Source organism: Nerophis ophidion, linkage group LG12 (assembly GCF_033978795.1).
Source record: "Nerophis ophidion isolate RoL-2023_Sa linkage group LG12, RoL_Noph_v1.0, whole genome shotgun sequence".
Classification (NCBI taxonomy): domain Eukaryota; kingdom Metazoa; phylum Chordata; class Actinopteri; order Syngnathiformes; family Syngnathidae; genus Nerophis; species Nerophis ophidion.
The window spans coordinates 35,722,764-35,741,509 of record NC_084622.1 but is presented as its reverse complement, the minus strand read 5'-3'; the positions used below and the strand labels follow the sequence as shown (position 1 = coordinate 35,741,509).

Here is an 18,746-nt window from a genome sequence, read left to right as displayed (position 1 = left end):
AATAAAGTTGTTTCTTTTTATAGCAATTTCGAAGAGTCTTGAGCCAGTGACCTCTCAATTGAGCAACTCTATTTCCGCTAAACTGACTTCTGTAGAACTCACCTTGAAGGACAATGTGAGCAAGGTTGTCAAATCCAAGGTAAGTGACCCGTCTTTACATGAAATGTTCTGGTCTGCATAGTGTAAGATCTATAATGCCATTTGGGTACTTCATTTAGCTCTTTAAAACATGATCTTGCTCTCATGTTAGTGGGGTCTCTTTTTCCCAGAATACGACTGATGCAATTGGAAGAGCAGCTGCAGAGGCAATGCAAGGTCCTATCCAGGCAGCTTACAAAGATGCCTTCCAGAGCATTGTACTGCCGGTTTTTGAGAGAGGCTGCCAGTCCATGTTTCAGCAAATTAATGACAGTTTTAAGCAAGGAACACATGAATGTAAGTCAATTGTCAATGTCTTTAAATGTTTACTCGCCTGTGGATTTTGTGTAACTGTAGATGTTCAGACACTTTGTTTTTGGGTAGGAATGATTCTTAACTAATTCATCAAATGGTTTGTGTTCCGCTTCATGACAGATGTATCCTGTTTGACATCAAAACAGGGGAGTTTTTATCTAGTACATATGTCAAAATAGTCTTTACAATTTTGCAGTGATTGCTTTAGACAATTTGCAAATGTGCCGCATTTTTTCTGTCAGTTGTTTTTCCACACCTTTGAACTCTAGAATTTTTTAAAATTCACCTAAGTTGCCATTGTGTGCAGTAAGAGAAGCTTTTTGGTGACGGAAAGGTTAGACAATTTTAATAGATAACATTTGTAAGTGCAGATTTTATGTGTTTTTTTATTGTTACCACTTATTTTAACATTTAATAAAGTGCCATCTCCTACTTCTCCCTTAAGATTAAACTATTTTTATATTATTTATATTGATTGATTGAATGGTGATGGTGTTGAAAACCCATGAATAAGCACCACTAATCTGATCCCTTGTGCCAGTGTGTAATATTGTTCTTTGTGTGGACTCATTGACTCCCTGACATTGGGGACCACATTATGCTGTGCAGTTTTTTACAATTGGAATATAATGTGTTCAGATGTTTACTTGAGATTGTAACATCTGTTAAACGAGAATCAGGAAAGTATTTCATGTTTGTATTAATGAAGTATTCAATTAGATGTTGTGTCTTATGTTTGCTGGTGTGAGGATGAGATCGAAACTGTATTTTTTAATTTTGTAGACATACAGCAGCTTGAGGCCCATGCAAAGAGCAGGAAGCAGAGGGAGAAGGAAATGCGGGACCCTGTGATTGACCAACTACAGCAGATGATGGAAAACTTCCAAGGCTCCACAGACCAGCTGGCAAATAACGTCGCAGCCAACATCCGGGCTGAAATCCAACATCAAATCCAAATAATGGTGGGAAAGTAAGTATCTAAGTCAGCCATCATCAGTCATTGAATTAGCCTCTTGTGCTTGAGAAGCTCAAGCAGTGTAATCTGGAAAGTGGTGTTTATCCTCTTGTGTGACCGCCTAACATGAACAGTCTTGAAAATTACTCACTTTACATGACATAGTTAAATGTCATGACACAGAGTTGTAACACAAACTCACAGCTGTAGCTATTTATATTTATTGTTTTGTCATAAATGATAATTGTAAATATGCATGAAGTGTACTTTTGTAGTTATTTCCCCATATTTCTACACAATAACTCAGATATGGTAACACGAGCGATCAGTAGAGAATATGAAGTGATGTTTGGTCTAGAACATGTTTTGCTTTATTCATTATTGACGTGTTTCTTGCTACTTTGTTGTATATTTTTACATGAGATTTCCAGTTCAATTTATCTTCAATCATTGTATCGAGAAATTTGGTTACAATTACTCTTTCAATTTCTATTCCGTGTATTTGTATTTGTGTTTGACTTTCTATTCTACTGTTACAGAATAGCATTATTTTAGTTTTACTGAGATTCAACGATTGTCTGTTTTTGTCAAACCATCTTTTTAATTTGTTTATTTCTTTTGTTGTATCATCCACAAATAATACTAACTTTAAATGTTTTGTAACTTTACAAATGTCATTTGTATAGAGTTTGAATAATTTAGGTCCTAGTATTGACCCCCGAGGTACACCACAGGATATATTTAGCGTTGTAGATGTGTGTTCGCCTAGCTTCACATATTGTTTCCTGTTCGTTAGATTTCTACTAAATGAGAACCGAAAAAAATGCTATAGCATGATGGAGCAGTGTGTACAGATGACTCCCCCTTCATATTTGTGAATGTCCCCTCATACAGTTTATGCCTGTCTAAAACCGGCCCTGCTCCTGCATTCAGGAAACAGTCAATTGTCTTTGGGGCTGTTGCTCAGAGAAGGGCAGTTAATATGGACTTTCTTGTTAGAAATGAATAAAAGGACTGAAAATAAACCAAGTCAACAACATGGCACGTTCAGTCACTCAACAGTCCATTCATGCAATAAATACTGACAAGTCAACACAAAAATCAATTTACGGGTGGTGTTGGGCGTCAGCAGTTAGAACGCTGCCCTGATCTGCAAGGATCGCTGGGAAACAGGGAATTTGAGAAGGAAGTGTCGGTCATCATGCTAACAGTGCAGTGTGAGTCTCAGTAAAATAGCGTTTGTGATGCAGATTAAGTGGAAAAAACCCCAAAATGTAATTTAGTAGCTATTGCATGTTGGTGTGAATCCAGAATAATGTTGTGCAGCCATATTTAACTACAGTCACACCTGTGTTGACTGCCAATTGTTTATGGAGACCACAAAACATTTTTCCACAGAGAAAAATGTTTTAAACCTTGTCTATAGCAGCCACTTCTTTTGCAACCCAGAAGAGTTTAACTGGCCACCAATATTAGTATTTGCTGCAATGATGCATGACGTTGCTAGCTTGAGTCTCAGTTGTCTCATATAGCTTACCTTTCTGCTCTGTTCTCCCCTGTAGAAATGGTCCCCCTGACAAAACTGTGCCACTATTTACTTCCGGGTTGATAAATGTGTAATTGTTGCGCGCAGTGCTGATCATGACAGTGGGGCGTCATAAATATTCAGACGCCAAAACGTCTGCATTTGATTTATTACCTATTCTGTAATCGCTTGGGTTTGTTTGTATATTTGTTTGTTAATATTCCCTGAACTCTGACTGACAGGGTCCCAAAACCTTTTTCATTACATTAGCAACATACCTGAAGTTATGGGTGGATTTATATGAAATGTCAGAAATGGGAAATGGAACCAGTGGTTAGATGATTCTTGAAAATGATTTTTTTTACTGTTGGAAGACCAGGCCTAACAAAGATCTGCTCTTTTCTGGTTATGTGTTTATTATTATTATTTGGCCATCATGCTTTTTTACACAAAGCAAAGAAAAACAATGCATCATTGCTCTTTCTATTATCCAATCACACACTAGATATAAAACACATACAAAAATCAAGATAGCTGTGAATTAAAAATGACCTGCAAATCGAGGCCACTTTTAATGTTTCCGTTCAGTGGTCACTACACAGGTTTGACTGTATTACATTAATAGTATTTTTCTCCTCCTCAAAAACAGTATAACCTTATGCTTGCAGTTATAGTTCTTTTCTCCTTCAGTTTGCAGGAGTCAATTCTTGGTCATGTACAGCGTATTGTCAAAGGGGAGGTGAGCCTAGCGATGAAGGAGCAGCAGGCAGTGGTCACCTCCAGCATTATGCAGGCAATGCGGTCAGCAGCCGGCACCCCTGTCCCTACAGCGCATCTAGACTACCAGACACAGCAAGCTAACATCCTGCAGCTTCTTCAGCAGGGACAGCTCAATCAGGCTTTCCAGCAGGTAACACACAATGCGTACTACCAAAGTTAATAGTTTCACCCTTTTAACTTCTACATACACGTGGTCCAAAGTAGTACTGCAGAAATATCAAGTCCAGGGTGCGATGGAAGAATGTTATGTCTCTCTCTCGATTTTCACCGTGTAAAACAGTTCCACTGCTCTCTGTCCAGGCTCTGTCAGCAACAGATCTGAACTTGGTGTTGTATGTGTGTGAGACCATCGACTCTGAGCAGGTGTTTGGACAACACCCCTGCCCTCTCAGCCAGCCTGTGCTGCTGTCACTCATTCAACAACTCTCCTCTAACCTTACTAATCGCTCTGAGCTCAAAATCAGGTAAGGCAAAGATCTTTAAAAATGGTTTAGGAAACTAATTTGTTTGTAGACATTTCAAATAACTACAGGACATCCGGAAAGTATTAAAGTAGTAAAACTAAGACATCATATGTACATAAGTATTCACAGCCTTTGCTCAATACTTTGTTGATGCACATTTTGCAGCAATTATAGCCCCAAGTCTTTTTAAATGCGATGCCACAAGTTTGGCACACCTATACCTCTCAAGCTCCATCAGGTTGGATAGGCAGCGTCGGTGCAAAGCTACTTTCAGATCTTTCCAAATATGTTCAATCAAATTTAAGTCTGGGCTCTGGCTGGACCACTCAAATACATTTACAGAGTTAACCCGAAGCCATTCCTTTTGATATCTTGGCTGTGTGTTCAGGGTCGCTTCCGTCTTGAGTTCAAGTGCACTCTGGAGCAGGTTTTCAACCAGGATGTCTCTGTATATTGCTGCATTCATATTTCCCTCTTTCTTGACTAGTCTCAGGTTTCCTGCTGAAAAACATTCCCACAGGGGGGGGGCTAATTGTTCATATGTCTTTGATGTACACATCAATCAGTCTGGGAAGTAAAAGTTGGAACTTATTGTATGTGAATTGTTACCCAACATCACTACTTGTGTCGCTAACCTGTAGAAATGTGCGTACACCAGCTATGAGGTTGCCATGAACCAGTGCATATTTCCACATTGTCAATTTTGATACATCTCACCTTTTTGCTTGAAAAGATTTTTGTGCTTATGCAAACTCTGTAGGAATGTCTTCCTGGCAGTCATCCCTTATCATATCCTGTTTGTAGAACTTTAAATGAAAAGCCCCCTTTTGTTTTAAACATAGTTTGTCGTCATAAAAATAGTGTTTTGTTTTTCGAATCGGTGGGTGATGGAATATAGGGTAACAACTGAATGACAGCGTCAAGAGCTAATGAAATTTGGAGTGGCATATTAGATTACAGTTAAGTTGGAGGGACATCTCAAGGATAAGGGTGATCAGTTGAAACATGATGCACCTGATTTTACGTTTGAGCTTCCTGACTGAGGCTGTGATTTCTTAGTTTTTAATTTTCAATAAATTAGCAAAGAATTCTGGAAAAAAAAGTTTGACATTGTCTTTAAAGGGTATCGTGGGTAGAATTTTGAGGACAAAATCAAATTTATTCCATTTTGGAATAAACCTGTAACATAACATGTGGACAAAGTGCATACTTGCCAACCTTGAGACCTCCGATTTCGGGAGGTGGGGGGGTGGTCTGGGGGCGTATTTAAGAGAGGAGGAGTATATTTACAAATTCACCAAGTCAAGTATTTCATATATATATATATATTTATATATATATATATAAGATTTCAAATTCACTGAGAGTCAAGTATTTCTTATATATATATATATATATATAAGAAATACTTGACTTTCAGTGAATTCTAGCTATATATAAACAGTATTTCATATATATATATATATATATATATATATAAAAGAAATACTTGACTTTCAGTGAATTCTAGCTATATATATACATTTATTTTATATTTTATTATATATATATATATATATATATATATATATATATATATACACATGCAGTGGGGCAAAAAAGTATTTAGTCAGCCACCGATGCAAGTGTCCCCACTTAAAATGATGACAGAGGTCTGTAATTTTCATCATAGGTACACATCAACTGTGAGAGACAGAATATGAAAAAAAAATCCAGGAATTCACATTGTAGGAATTTTAAATTATTTATTTGTAAGTTATGGTAGAAAATAAGTATTTGGTCAACCATTCAAAGCTCTCACTGATGGAAGGAGGTTTTGGCTCAAAATCTCACGATACATGGCCCCATTCATTCTTTCCTTAACACGGATCAATCGTCCTGTCCCCTTAGCAGAAAAACAGCCCCAAAGCATGATGTTTCCACCCCCATGCTTCACAGTAGGTATGGTGTTCTTGGGATGCAACTGATGAAGTATGACACATAGAATGGACCTGCTATACCCGTTTAAATAGGAAAATCTAATTTCAGTAGGCTGCGATGAGGTGGCGACTTGTCGAGGGTGTACTTCGCCTTCCGCCCGATTGTAGCTGAGATAGGCACCAGCGCCCCCCGCGACCCCAAAGGGAATAAGCGGTAGAAAATGGATGGATGAATGGATGGGCATTTCAGTAGGCCTTTAAAAGGTGTACAGGGGTTCACAGTATTGACAAGAATGGTAAAAACTACACTGATAGTGATGCATCTGCCCAATATTGTACATGGTTTGCACCCGGGAACTAAATTATGCTCAACTGCTGAACACTGCTGTTTGTGTTGCTCCCCTCCATGGAATTGAGGGGAATAGGGATAATCTTGTGAATAGCAAAATCTTGGTTCATGGTGTCAGGTAAATTAGTGTTGCACTTGCGCCATCTTTTTTTCCTTCTGTATTTTTTTTTTTTACACACATGTTGTGTCTGACTACTTTTTCCTCTAGAAAGGTTAATGGCTCTTCAGGGGGTGTCCACCTAACTCTCTTTGTGTCACCGTTTCTTTTGAATGTTTGCATCCATTCTCCCCATCTGCCATTCTTGCAGAGTAAAATAATTCCCCAAGCAAAGCTAAGTCTCTTTACAGCTTGGCGTACAAGCCAGACACCTCTGGTTTGCAGCTGTGCTATGGCTCTATAGAGGATGAGGGTGTGGTTAATTCTGTAGCTTTATCGTCCTGAAGTGGAGAAGCTGCTCAGGTCATATAGTCTTCCCAACTCAGTAATCACTAGAAATCCCCTTACACATTTCCATAGTAGGGATACATTACTTGATCACGATGTCATTTCAAATGCATTTTGAAACTTCACAAGAATATTGTCCTTTTTGTCAAACTTCTAATCAGTGGTATTTTGAAAGTGTATTTAAAATTTAAAATAATATTATAGTGCTTTGACACAAACTGCCATGTGTTGCCACCTGATTAGCCCTGGCTGGATGCCATTTGGCATCAAAGGCTGTGGATATGCAGATGAATGGTCACTCAAAGTGATTAGACAGTAAAGCGGATGACCACTCGCACCAGAAGTAGTCTGACTGTAACAATGAATTCCAAAGTGAAATGCAGGGTGACATTAGCAAGAAAAGAGGGCGTCGGCGAGGGCAGACCAAGTCCAACCCTTTATGAGTGGGGAGAAAAAAACTCATGAATATGAGTGAGCAAGTAGCTAGAAAAACATTAATAGTACTTGACATTGAAGCTGTCTGACAGGGGTCGGCAACCCGCGGCTCCGGAGCCGCATGCGGCTGTTTATACACTTTGATGTGGCTGAGCTGCATAATCGGCGACTCCCCGATTATTTCGGGAGGTTTCCGGATTTTGGTGCCTCTCCCGAAAATTACCCGGGGCTAACATTCTCCGATTTTCACCCGGGCAACAATATTTAGGGCGAGCGGTGATGGCTTTACTTTCAACGTCCTCTACAACGTGTCATCGCGCACGCTTTTACATCATGCTATTTGCGTGCCGGCCGGTCACATGCGTTTTGCTGCTTCTGTCGTCACACGTACGATACTGCAAGGCATAGTTGGTCAACAGCCATACAGGTTACACTGAAGGTTGTGATATAAACAACTTTAACACTCTAATATGCGCCACACTGTGAATCCACACCAAACAAGAATGACAAACACATTTCAGCAGAACAACCTCACTGTAACACAACATAAACAGAACATAACAAATACACAGAATCCCATGCATCCCTAACTCTTCCTGGCTACATTATACACCCCCGCTAGCACCAAACCCCGCCCACCTCAACCGAAGCACGGATGTGGGGGGGTTTGGTGCTAGCGGGGGTGTATAATGTAGCCAGTAAGAGTTAAGGATGCATGGAATTCTGGGTATTTGTTCTGTTCATGTTATGTTACAGTGAGGATGTTCTCCCGAAATGTGTTTGTCATTCTTGTTTGGGGTGGGTTCACAGTGTGGCGCATATTAAGAATAGTGTTAAAGTTGTTTATATCACAACCTTTAGTGTGACCTGTATGGCTGTTGAACAACTATGCCTTGCAGTCGTGTAAGTGTATCTGCGGTAGCAGCATACAACATGTTACTGGGCTGACAAACTGTTTGTACATGTTGTACAAACCCTGTTTCCATATGAGTTGGGAAATTGTGTTGGATGTATATATAAACGGAATGCAATGATTTGAAAATGATTTTCTACCCGTATTCAGTTGAATTTGCTACACGTGACAAAGAAGTTGGGAAAGGTGGCAAAAAAAACTACTAAAGTTGAGGAATGCTCATCAAAAACTTATTTGGAACATCCCACAGGTGTGCAAGCTAATTGGGAACGGGTGGGGGCCATGATTGGGTATAAAAATAGCTTCCCAAAAAATGCTCAGTCTTTCACAAGAAAGGATGGGGCGAGGTACACCCCTTTGTCCACAACTGCGTGAGCAAATAGTTTAAGAACAACGTTTCTCAAAGTGCAATTGCAAGAAATTTAGGGATTTCAACATCTACGGTTCATAATATCATCAAAAGGTTCGGAGAATCTGGAGAAATCACTCCACGTAAGCGGTAGGGCCGGAAACCAACATTGAATGACCGTGACCTTCGATCCCTCAGACGGCACTGTATCAAAAACCGACATCAATCTCTAAAGGATATCACCACATGGGCTCAAGAACACTTCAGAAAACCACTGTCACTAAATACAGTTCATCGCTACATCTGTAAGTGCAAGTTAAAACTCAACTATGCAAAGCGAAAGCCATTTATCAACAACATCCAGAAACGCCGCTGACTTCAATGGGCCCGAGATCATCTAAGATGGACTGATGCAAAGTGGAAAAGTGTTCTGTGGTCTGACGAGTCCACATTTCAATTGTTTTTGAGAAATATTCGACATCGTGTCATCCGGACCAAAGGGGAAGCGAACCATCCAGACTGTTATCAACGCAAGGTTCAAAAGCCAGCATCTGTGATGGTATGGGGGTGCATTAGTGCCCAATGCATGGGTAAATTACTCATCTGTGAAGGCACCATTAATGCTGAAAGGTACATACAGGTTTTGGAACAACATATGCTGCCATCTAAGCGCCATCTTTTTTATGGACGCCCCTGCTTATTTCAGCAAGACAATGCCAATCCACATTCAGCACGTGTTACAACAGCGTGGGTTTGTAAAAAAAAAGAGTGCAGGTACTTTCCTGGCCCGCTTGCAGTCAAGACCTGTCTCCCATCGAAAATGTGTGGCGTATTATGAAGCGTAAAATACGACAGCGAAGACCCCTGACTGATGCTCTACATAAAATAAGAATGGGAAATAATTCCACTTTCAAAGCTTCAACAATTAGTTTCCTCTGTTCCCAAACGCTTATTGAGTGTTTTTAAAAGAAAATGTAATGTAACACAGTGGTGAACATGCCCTTTCCCAACTACTTTGGCACATGTTGCTGCCATGAAATTCAAAGTGAATTATTTGCCCCAAAAAATTAAGTTTATGAGTTTGAACATCAAATATCTTGTCTTTGTAGTGCATTCAATTGAATATGGGTTGAAAAGGATTTGCAAATCATTGTATTCCGTTCATATTCACGTCTAACACAATTTCCCAACTCATATGGAAACGGGGTTTGTAGAAGGCGTCAAAGTCAGTGCCTTCACAGCATGTCCTTGTCATTGTTATCTGGGTGAAATTCAGCAGATATTCGGGAACTTCCTGGAAAAGTTGGGAGGGTTGGCAAGTGTAATGCTATCAAGCGGCATTCATATAAAACCTGTGGGCCGCACTAACATTAAATGTTTTTATCAAGGTGCGGGCCGCGTGTCTGAGACCCCTGGTTTATACATAGCACAAAGCAAACAACAAACTCTTTATGCAGTGTTATTTAATTTTAAATTTCAAAAGACTTTTGTGGCTCCCATTGTTTTCTTTATTTTGTGAAACGGGTCAAAATAGCTCTTTGAGTGGTAAAGTTTGCCGACCCCTGCTCTATGAAGTACAGAAACAAAACGTTTGACGACAACCATCCATTTATCCATTTTCTACCACTTGTCCCTTTCGGAATTACCTTTTATTACAGCTGATGTACTTAATTTATTCAGTCACTTGTTCTCATTTGCAGTTACCTAGAGGACGCGTTGATGAATCTGGACAAGGCTGACCCTCGGACAAGAGATCACGTATCGTCCATGCTGACCCAGCTCAGACCCAAGCTCTTCGCTTTCCTGCAGCAGGACCCCCACAGCCCTTTATTAAGGAGGGTGCGGCGCCTGATGATGATGCTGCAAGGACTCGTCAATAACTAGTCTGTTGCAAAGAAGACACAGAAGAAAGATTTTTCTAAGACAAACTGATGTTGACTCCAGTTTCTTACATTTCCACAAATGTGAGCGGAGGGAGAGCATGATTATTTGTAAAAATCCAGAACAACCTCTGTCCATTTTTTTATAAATTTTTTTTTGCTGAGATGACCGTTGATGTTGCTGCTGCACCTGGGATCTGGAACTGCAAGTAAGCACTAGAACTACAGGCGCTGAAGCACATGCAGGTACTTTAATCTGTGTGGGTGATTATTATAGACCGTGTCCTCTGGGGACCTCAGATGTCCGCCTTCATTTTCCTCCTATTTTACTTGGGACTTCATTCTTGTTTCTATCTTGTGTATTTATAATGGGCTGAGTATCCATTTTCTAAGCAGATTTTTCAGTTTACAGTATTCCCAGATAACCTCCCAGTTTGCTAGTTTGGTCTATGCTAAGAGTGCTTTGAAGGCCTTTGTGCAGGTCTGCGTAAAACTTAAAGACATGGTTATCTTTGTGGTTGACATCAAACCATGCTGTTCTGTTTGTCCGGCACAAAAGTCGTGTTAGCTAATCGCGTCAAACAATTGTACATTACATCAAAGCCCAGAGGAGGTTGCTTAACTTTATGGCATTTCCCTGAAGAGGATCAGTTCAGTCAGTCGGCTTCCTGCAAGGTTGTAGTTTGATCCTGTTTTGGTATTAAGAATAGTACTGAATGCATAATAGTATGTTTAAAAATGTTTTGAAAGCATATCACACTTTTTATTTTTATTCTTTCTCATATTTCCCCAATTAAGGCTTCCCAATGTTGTAGAGCAGTCACAAAAAAATTCTTATAGTTTGATTGCTGCTGCCGTCCATCAATACCAGCGATAAAAGACCTTCATTCAGTCCTGTTTTCTTATCTACATTGTTTCATTTTTAATACATCATTTACTTTTTGTTAAAACATGTAAACTATCTTGAACATTATAAAACCAGTGGTAAAGTAATAAAACTAATATTTTATCAGGTAATTTCAGTTTGCAAATTGGATGTGCAGTTACTTGCCATGGTCGATAGGAGGCAGCACTTGACAGTGCAGCACTTAAATCTGCTGTTCGTGGAGTCTGCCTTCAGGCCCAACATGCATACTTTGCTCATGTTGTTTATGTGTAGCTCTTTAATAGAAGACACGGTTTCTCTGCTGCATGCTCACGTCTGCTGACCGTAAAATGTTTTTTGACATTTATGTTTGGAGTGTGTTAAGTTAGAGTTGTCCAGCCAAGTGCCTTACTGCGTTTTAGCTTTTTTTCCATGGATGTGTAATGTTTAGGCCTTTTAAGGACTAATCATGAGGCATTGCCCCTTAAGTCTAGTTGACATTTGCGAACATTTATGTCATTAATAGGAAGTTTGTTGTGGGGTCTAAAGTGCGACTCGAGCAGCACTGCAGGGAAGAGCCTGTTTATTTCGCTTTGAAACATCTTAAAACCCATGCCACTTATTTGGCCGTAAGTACTATTTGGACTACTATCGACCTGTACGCTTCAAAAGATGATTGTTTGCTTCACCCGGGAATGGAGCACAAGTGAAGCTATTCTGTACCCTTTCAACTGTTTAGTTTGCTGTTTGGAAGACTATCTTTTACAGTTTATTTGACCCAATAAACATTTTGGAATAAAAAAAAAGAACTTTCTGAATTGAAATGCTGTGACGTGTGTTAAGTTGCTGCAGCATATTTTTAATTGTTGGCAGCATCCTTCTTTGAAATCAACATTTTACTAACAAGCATAGTTTGTCAAGCAATTCAAAAAGTGAATTAAGAAAAAAATTTACATGTGGTGGAAAACACACTTTGCTAACTTTAACCACACATTACTCCATTGAGGAAAAAGGAATCTCCTGGATACTTGCATTTTTATTTTCCATGGCAAAACAAACACTTTGGAGCTTTTGAAATATTCAGCTTTTTTCTTAAAGTCAAGTTTCTTAAAGTTGGGTGTAAAAACAGTGTAATTGAATCATGGAAAATCATAGTGTTTTTTATTTTATCATTATGCTCATCAGTCACCAGTTGACTTACTTGCAAGGACTTCTATATGTTGGGGTTGTCCAAACTTGTTCTGTAGAATATGTTGCCAGCCAATTTAAAATGATCTGTGGGCCTCAAATGAACCCCATGCCACACTTTGGACAACCCTGCTGTAATGTATTCCTGTTCTCTATGCCCCTGACTCTCATGCAGGTGGTTGCATAGCCTATTAGTCATTCCTCCACTCATCCACACAGGCTTCGCCAGTTCATGCTGAAAGAGTAGACAGAGCTAGTCTGAGGGGATGGTACGCCATCCAAAGTATTTAGGTAATGGTTTCACTTGTTTGTGATGCAAACCGGTAAGATATAATGGCCCGAGGACTCTGCTAATCACGTTGTTTGTATTTTATTCAGTTGCAGCAATGGTCAAGGGTGCACCTGAAACCGTAGTCGGCTGTCATTTTTGTTATGTGGGTGATTCCACTCAAAAGACTCTCATTTTGACATTTTTCATTCTCAATGGGGTATGTGTCTAAATTGTAAAGAGAAATAATTTATATGTCGCACCAGTCAGTCAGGCAAGAGCTGTCATATGTTAGTCTCTGAGCATATACCGAGGAGGCCTGCTCAGTTGGACGAGAGGAGAATTTCACTCACGTTTTCTTAATATGAATTGGAATTGAATCTCGCAGTAATTTTCCATAATATCAGTTATCATTAGATAACTCACTGTACTAGAAGTTTAAACTCTCCCTTTCCATTGCCAGACTTTTGGGTACTTGACAAGAAAATTTAAGATGAAAAAAATAATATATATGTATGACACCATTGGGTCGTGGGGGGCGCTGGCGCCTATCTCAGCTACAATCGGGCGGAAGGCGGGGTACACCCTGGACAAGTCGCCATCTCATCGCAGGGCCAACACAGATAGACAGACAACATTCACACTCACATTCACACACTAGGGCCAATTTAGTGTTGCCAATCAACCTATCCCCAGGTGCATGTCTTTGGAAGTGGGAGGAAGCCGGAGTACCCGGAGGGAACCCACGCATTCACGGGGAGAACATGCAAACTCCACACAGAAAGATCCTCAGCCTGGAATTGAACCCAGGACTGCAGGACCTTCGTATTGTGAGGCAGACGCACTAACTCCTCTGCCACCGTGAAGCCCGTATTTTGTTTATAGTCATATCAAATAAAGATGCATTAAATAGACAAATGCAACTTGAATTACAACATTATATTTTGTAACATACCAAACCGTGTCATTTCTCTTAATATCTCATTGACAAAATTATTCAACCGCTTGAAGATCATAACTCTTAAGAACAGAATTTGAATACGGTCTTTTCAATCAGGTGTGAAAAACACCTGTAGATGTCATTAGAACCATAACGAACAACAATTAAACTGATTGAAAAAGACTGTGACGCTCAGCTTCTTGTAGATGGTCAATGGTGTATTTGCAACATGGTGAAGTCCAGGGAGTGGTCAAAGAAGTCAAGAGAGGAGGTAATTTTTTCTTCATAAGAAAGGATGTGGATATAAGAAAATAGCAAAGACATTACACATTCCAAGAGACACAGTTGGGAGCATAATTCGCAAGTTTAAAGCTAAAGGCACAGTGTAAACACTACCTGGGCGTGGTAGAAAGAGGATGCTGTGTGCAACTGCTGTCCGGTATTTGAAGCGTACAGTGGTGAAAAACCCCCGGGTAACAGCTGAGGAACTACAACAGGACATTGCAGAGGGGGGAATGCAGGTTTCGTCCCAGACAATAAGGCGCGCACTACGAGGCCTCCATGCCAGAACTCCCAGGCGCACCCCACTTCTGACTACCAGGCACAAGAAAAATAGACTCCAGTATGCCAAAAATCATCTGGGCAGACCCCAAAGGTTTTGGGAAACTGTTCTATGGAGTCATGAGACAAAAGTGGAACTCTTTGGGCCTATGAATCAACGTTATGTCTGGAGGAGAAAAAATGAAGCTTACAAAGAGAAGAACACCTTGCCTACTGTTAAGCATGGTGTGGGGTCAATCATACTCTGGGGCTGTTTCTCTGCCTCAGGTACCGGGAATCTCCAGCGCATTCATGGCATTATGAATTCTATTTCCTACCAGGATATATTAGCTGCAAATGTCTTGAAGTCAGTGACGAAGCTGAGGCTTGGGAGACGTTGGACCTTCCAACAGGACAAGGATCCCAAGCATACCTCCAAATCAACATCAGAGTGGTTGCAGAAGAAGGGCTGGAAGACTCTGGAGTGGCCTTCACAGTCGCCAGACCTAAATCCTATAGAAAACCTGTGTTGGGACTTGAAGAAGGCAGTTGCAGCACGCAAGCCCAAGAATATGAATGAACTGGAGGCCTTTGCCCAAGAGGAATGGGCTAAAATACCTGTAGATGGTTGCAAGAAGCTTGTGTCCGGTTATGTATCACGTTTGAAGGATGTCATTACTGCCAAAGGGTGTTCTACTAAGTACTAAATATGCATGTAACTAGGGGGTGGAATCATTTTGTCAATGAGATTTTAAGAAAAATGTCTTTTTTGGTATTTTGTAAAATACAGTGTTACAATTTAAGTTTCATTTGTCTATTTGACACATCTTTATTTGATATGACTATAAACAAAATACGGAATAAATGTCCAACGTGCTAAAACACCAACATTGTGTGGGGGTTGAATAATTTTGATCACAACTGTATTTCCTGTTTTTTTTGGGTTTTTTTTTTTACAACATGGGTATACCTTTTTGAAAAAGCAAATCTAAAAACAATCATTTTACATTAAAAAAATCATAAAATGCCAATTAGAGCGATTAAGTGTCCATTATACTATGATACTGTAGTGTCCAAAAGAAGTGCACACACAGTCTGACACTTTTTTTTTTTTTTTTTTACTTTTATTGAGCAACTTATACTAACACAGCTCAACTTATGTCATTCCTCCCAAGTGCACGTCTATCCTCATGCCTCATTTCTGCAACAAAGAACGCTTCCTCCCTCTTCACCAATCACCTTACAGGCATGGTACGAAGTCTTGAATATCACCCACTCAGGAATACTACATCAACCCAGACAGGTATTTACAATACTATCTGACCATATTGGAGTTTTTTTTCTATAAAAAAAAAAGTTACATAAATGTGGGCAGCAAGCATAATGGCTGCCGCCTCAAAAGGACATTCAAAAACGTTAATAAAGTTTGCCTGACTTCATATTTCAGGATTTAAAAGACAGCCCCTAGTATATAAATGATAAATGGGTTGTACTTGTATAGCGCTTTTCTACCTTCAAGGTACTCAAAGCGCTTTGACACTACTTCCACATTTACCCATTCACACACTGATGGAGGGAGCTGCCATGCAAGGCGCCAACCAGCACCCATCAGGAGCAAGGGTGAAGTGTCTTGCTCAGGACACAACGGACGTGACGAGATTGGTACTAGGTGGGATTTGAACCAGTGACCCTCGGGTTGCGCACGGCCACTCTGCCACTGCGCCACGCAGTAATTGTAAGTAAAGTGATATTAACTGATCTTCGTGTATATTTCTTTATCATCTTGTGACGTAAAGTTTTGCGTGTTGATACCAATATTTTGGTACCGGTACCAAAATGTATTTCAATACATTTCTAAATAAAGGAAACCACAAACAATTGCATTATTGGCTTTATTTTAACAAAATATCTGAGGGTACATTAAACATATGTTCTTGCAAGTTTGTCCTTAAATAAAATAATGAACATAGAAGACAACTTGTCGTTTATTAGTAAGTAAACAAACAAAGGCTCCTAATTTAGCTGCTGACATATGCAGTAACATATTGTGTAATTTTCCATTCTATTATTTGTCAACATTTTTAAGGACAAGTGGTAGAAAATGAATTATTGATCTACTTGTTCATTTATTGTTAATATCTGCTTATTTTCTCTTTTAACATGTTCTACCTACACTTATGTTGAAATGTAATAATCACTTATTATTCTGTTGTTTGACACTTTACATTAGTTTTGGATGATACCACAGATTTAGGTAATCGATCCGATACCAAGTAGTTACAGGATCATACATTATAAATGATAAATGGGTTGTACTTGTATAGCGCTTTTCTACCTTCAAGGTACTCAAAGCGCTTTGACACTACTTCCACATTTACCCATTCACACACACATTCACACACTGATGGAGGGAGCTGCCATGCAAGGCGCCAACCAGCACCCATCAGGAGCAAGGGTGAAGTGTCTTGCTCAGGACACAACGGACATGACGAGGTTGGTACTAGGTGGGGATTGAACCAGGGACCCTCGGGTTGCGCACGGCCACTCTCCCACTGCGCCATGCTGTCCATTGGTCATATTCAAAGTCCTCATGTGTCCAGAGACATTTCATGAGTTAATAAACATAACATAAATGTTAAAAAAATATATATATATATATTTTGTGATGCTAAAAAAATGTCGATTTAATCATAGTAGTATCGACTGGATACGCTCCTGTACTTGGTATCATTACGGTGTCCACCAATGGCGTTTGTTTACATTTTGACGCCGGTGAGCTACGGTGTGTAGTGAAGCATGTAAAGCTATTCCTCGTCCTGCAGGGATGATACTTGTAAGAAACTTACTTTATTTGTCGCCATGGTGGCGAGGATTAGTGATTCAGAAGTAGCTACAACACTGCAGACTGCGGATGGACTTTAGCCGCTAGCTAGCTAGCCATGTCGTAAAGCACCTCTTCCTGAGGGCGTTTCAGTGTTTTAACCTCACCTTTATCGTTAGTTTTTAAGCCAAAATGCGTCCGTTCTCCCTTTTCTGTCTACACACATTGTCTGCTTCGAAGTACTCCTTGATTGTGCACTGCCGAACATGCTTGTCTGCTCGTAAACCCAGCAATGACACGACCTGACGACGACGTGCTGTCATGCCCGTTAAGGGGGGAGGTGGGAACTGGTACTTTTTAGAGGCGGTAGCCTACTGAGTAAGATTTATTGGTGTCGCAGTACTGTACTAATACCGATATACCGTACAAGTTGTATGGTATATCGGTACAACCTTATACAGACCCGAGTTTCGATGTCAATGCACTTTCGGAAAACATCAACTACAGTACGTCATAGCAACCTATGCGCTCGGCAATTGGTACAAACAAAACCCTACACCGAGAAAAACAACGCATATCGCAAATATCCTCAAACTGGGCGGTCACATGCCGCCGCAGCAATAGAGAAAAGTAGGTCAGCGGCCGATTTTCACGCACCTACCAGACTCGTTATGCCGCCCCTCTTGGTGTGACATCAACAGAAGTGAAGCCCATTTCTCCGCATAAACTGTAAATAAAGGCATGTATAAATAATATTTTGATCTCTTAATTGTAGCTAAGATAGGCACCAGCACCCCCCGCCACCCCAAAGGGAAAAAGCAGTTGAAAATGGATGGATGTATAATTGTTTTTGTCACCCTGGTCCATGACTACTTACAAACCCTGTTTCCATATGAGTTGGGAAATTGTGTTAGATGTAAATACAAACGGAATACAATGTTTTGCAAATCATTTTCAGCCCATATTCAATTGAATGCACTACAAATACAAGATATTTGATGTTCAAACTCATAAACTTTACTTTTTTTTGCAAATAATAAACAACTTAGAATTTAATGGCTGCAACATGTGCCAACGTAGTTGGGAAAGGGCATGTTCACCACTGTGTTACATCACCTTTTCTTTTAACAACACTCAATAACGTTTGGGAACTGAGGAAACTAAATGTTGAAGCTTTGAAAGTGGAATTCTTTGTCATTCTTGTTTTATGTAGAGCTTTAGTCGTTCAACAGGCCGGGGTCTCCGCTGTCGTATTTTACGCTTCATAATGCGCCACACATTTTCAATGGGAGACAGGTCTGGACTGCAGGCGAGCCAGGAAAGTACTCGCACTCTTTTACTATGAAACCACGCTGTTGTAACACGTGGCTTGGCATTGTCTTGCTGAAATAAGCAGGGGCGTCCATGATAACATTGTTTGGATGACAACATATGTTGCTCCAAAACCTGTATGTACCTTTCAACATTAATGGTGTCTTCACAGATGTGTAAGTTACCCATGCCTTGGGCACTAATACACCCCCATACCATCACAGATGCTGGCTTTTGAACTTCGCGCCTATAACAATCCGGATGGTTATTTTCCTCTTTGTTCTGGAGGACACCACATCCACAGTTTCCAAATTATAATTTGAAATGTGGACTCGTCAGATCACAG

At 40.1% G+C, this 18,746-nt stretch overlaps 1 protein-coding gene across 11 annotated transcripts in view; it reads left to right on the top strand.

Annotated features, from left to right (window-relative positions):
* The window catches only part of edc4 (enhancer of mRNA decapping 4), a 41,496-nt gene extending 29,340 nt beyond the window's left edge, over positions 1-12,156 (top strand). For all 11 annotated transcript variants that reach the window (XM_061917463.1, XM_061917457.1, XM_061917460.1 and 8 more), the window contains 6 exons: positions 24-139; positions 270-435; positions 1,237-1,423; positions 3,624-3,843; positions 4,014-4,177; positions 10,288-12,156. In XM_061917463.1, the coding sequence (XP_061773447.1) occupies positions 24-139; positions 270-435; positions 1,237-1,423; positions 3,624-3,843; positions 4,014-4,177; positions 10,288-10,471 (1,037 nt within the window). In that variant the 3' untranslated portion in view covers positions 10,472-12,156. The remainder of the gene's footprint in view (positions 1-23; positions 140-269; positions 436-1,236; positions 1,424-3,623; positions 3,844-4,013; positions 4,178-10,287) is intronic.
* Positions 12,157-18,746: the final 6,590 nt, after the last annotated feature.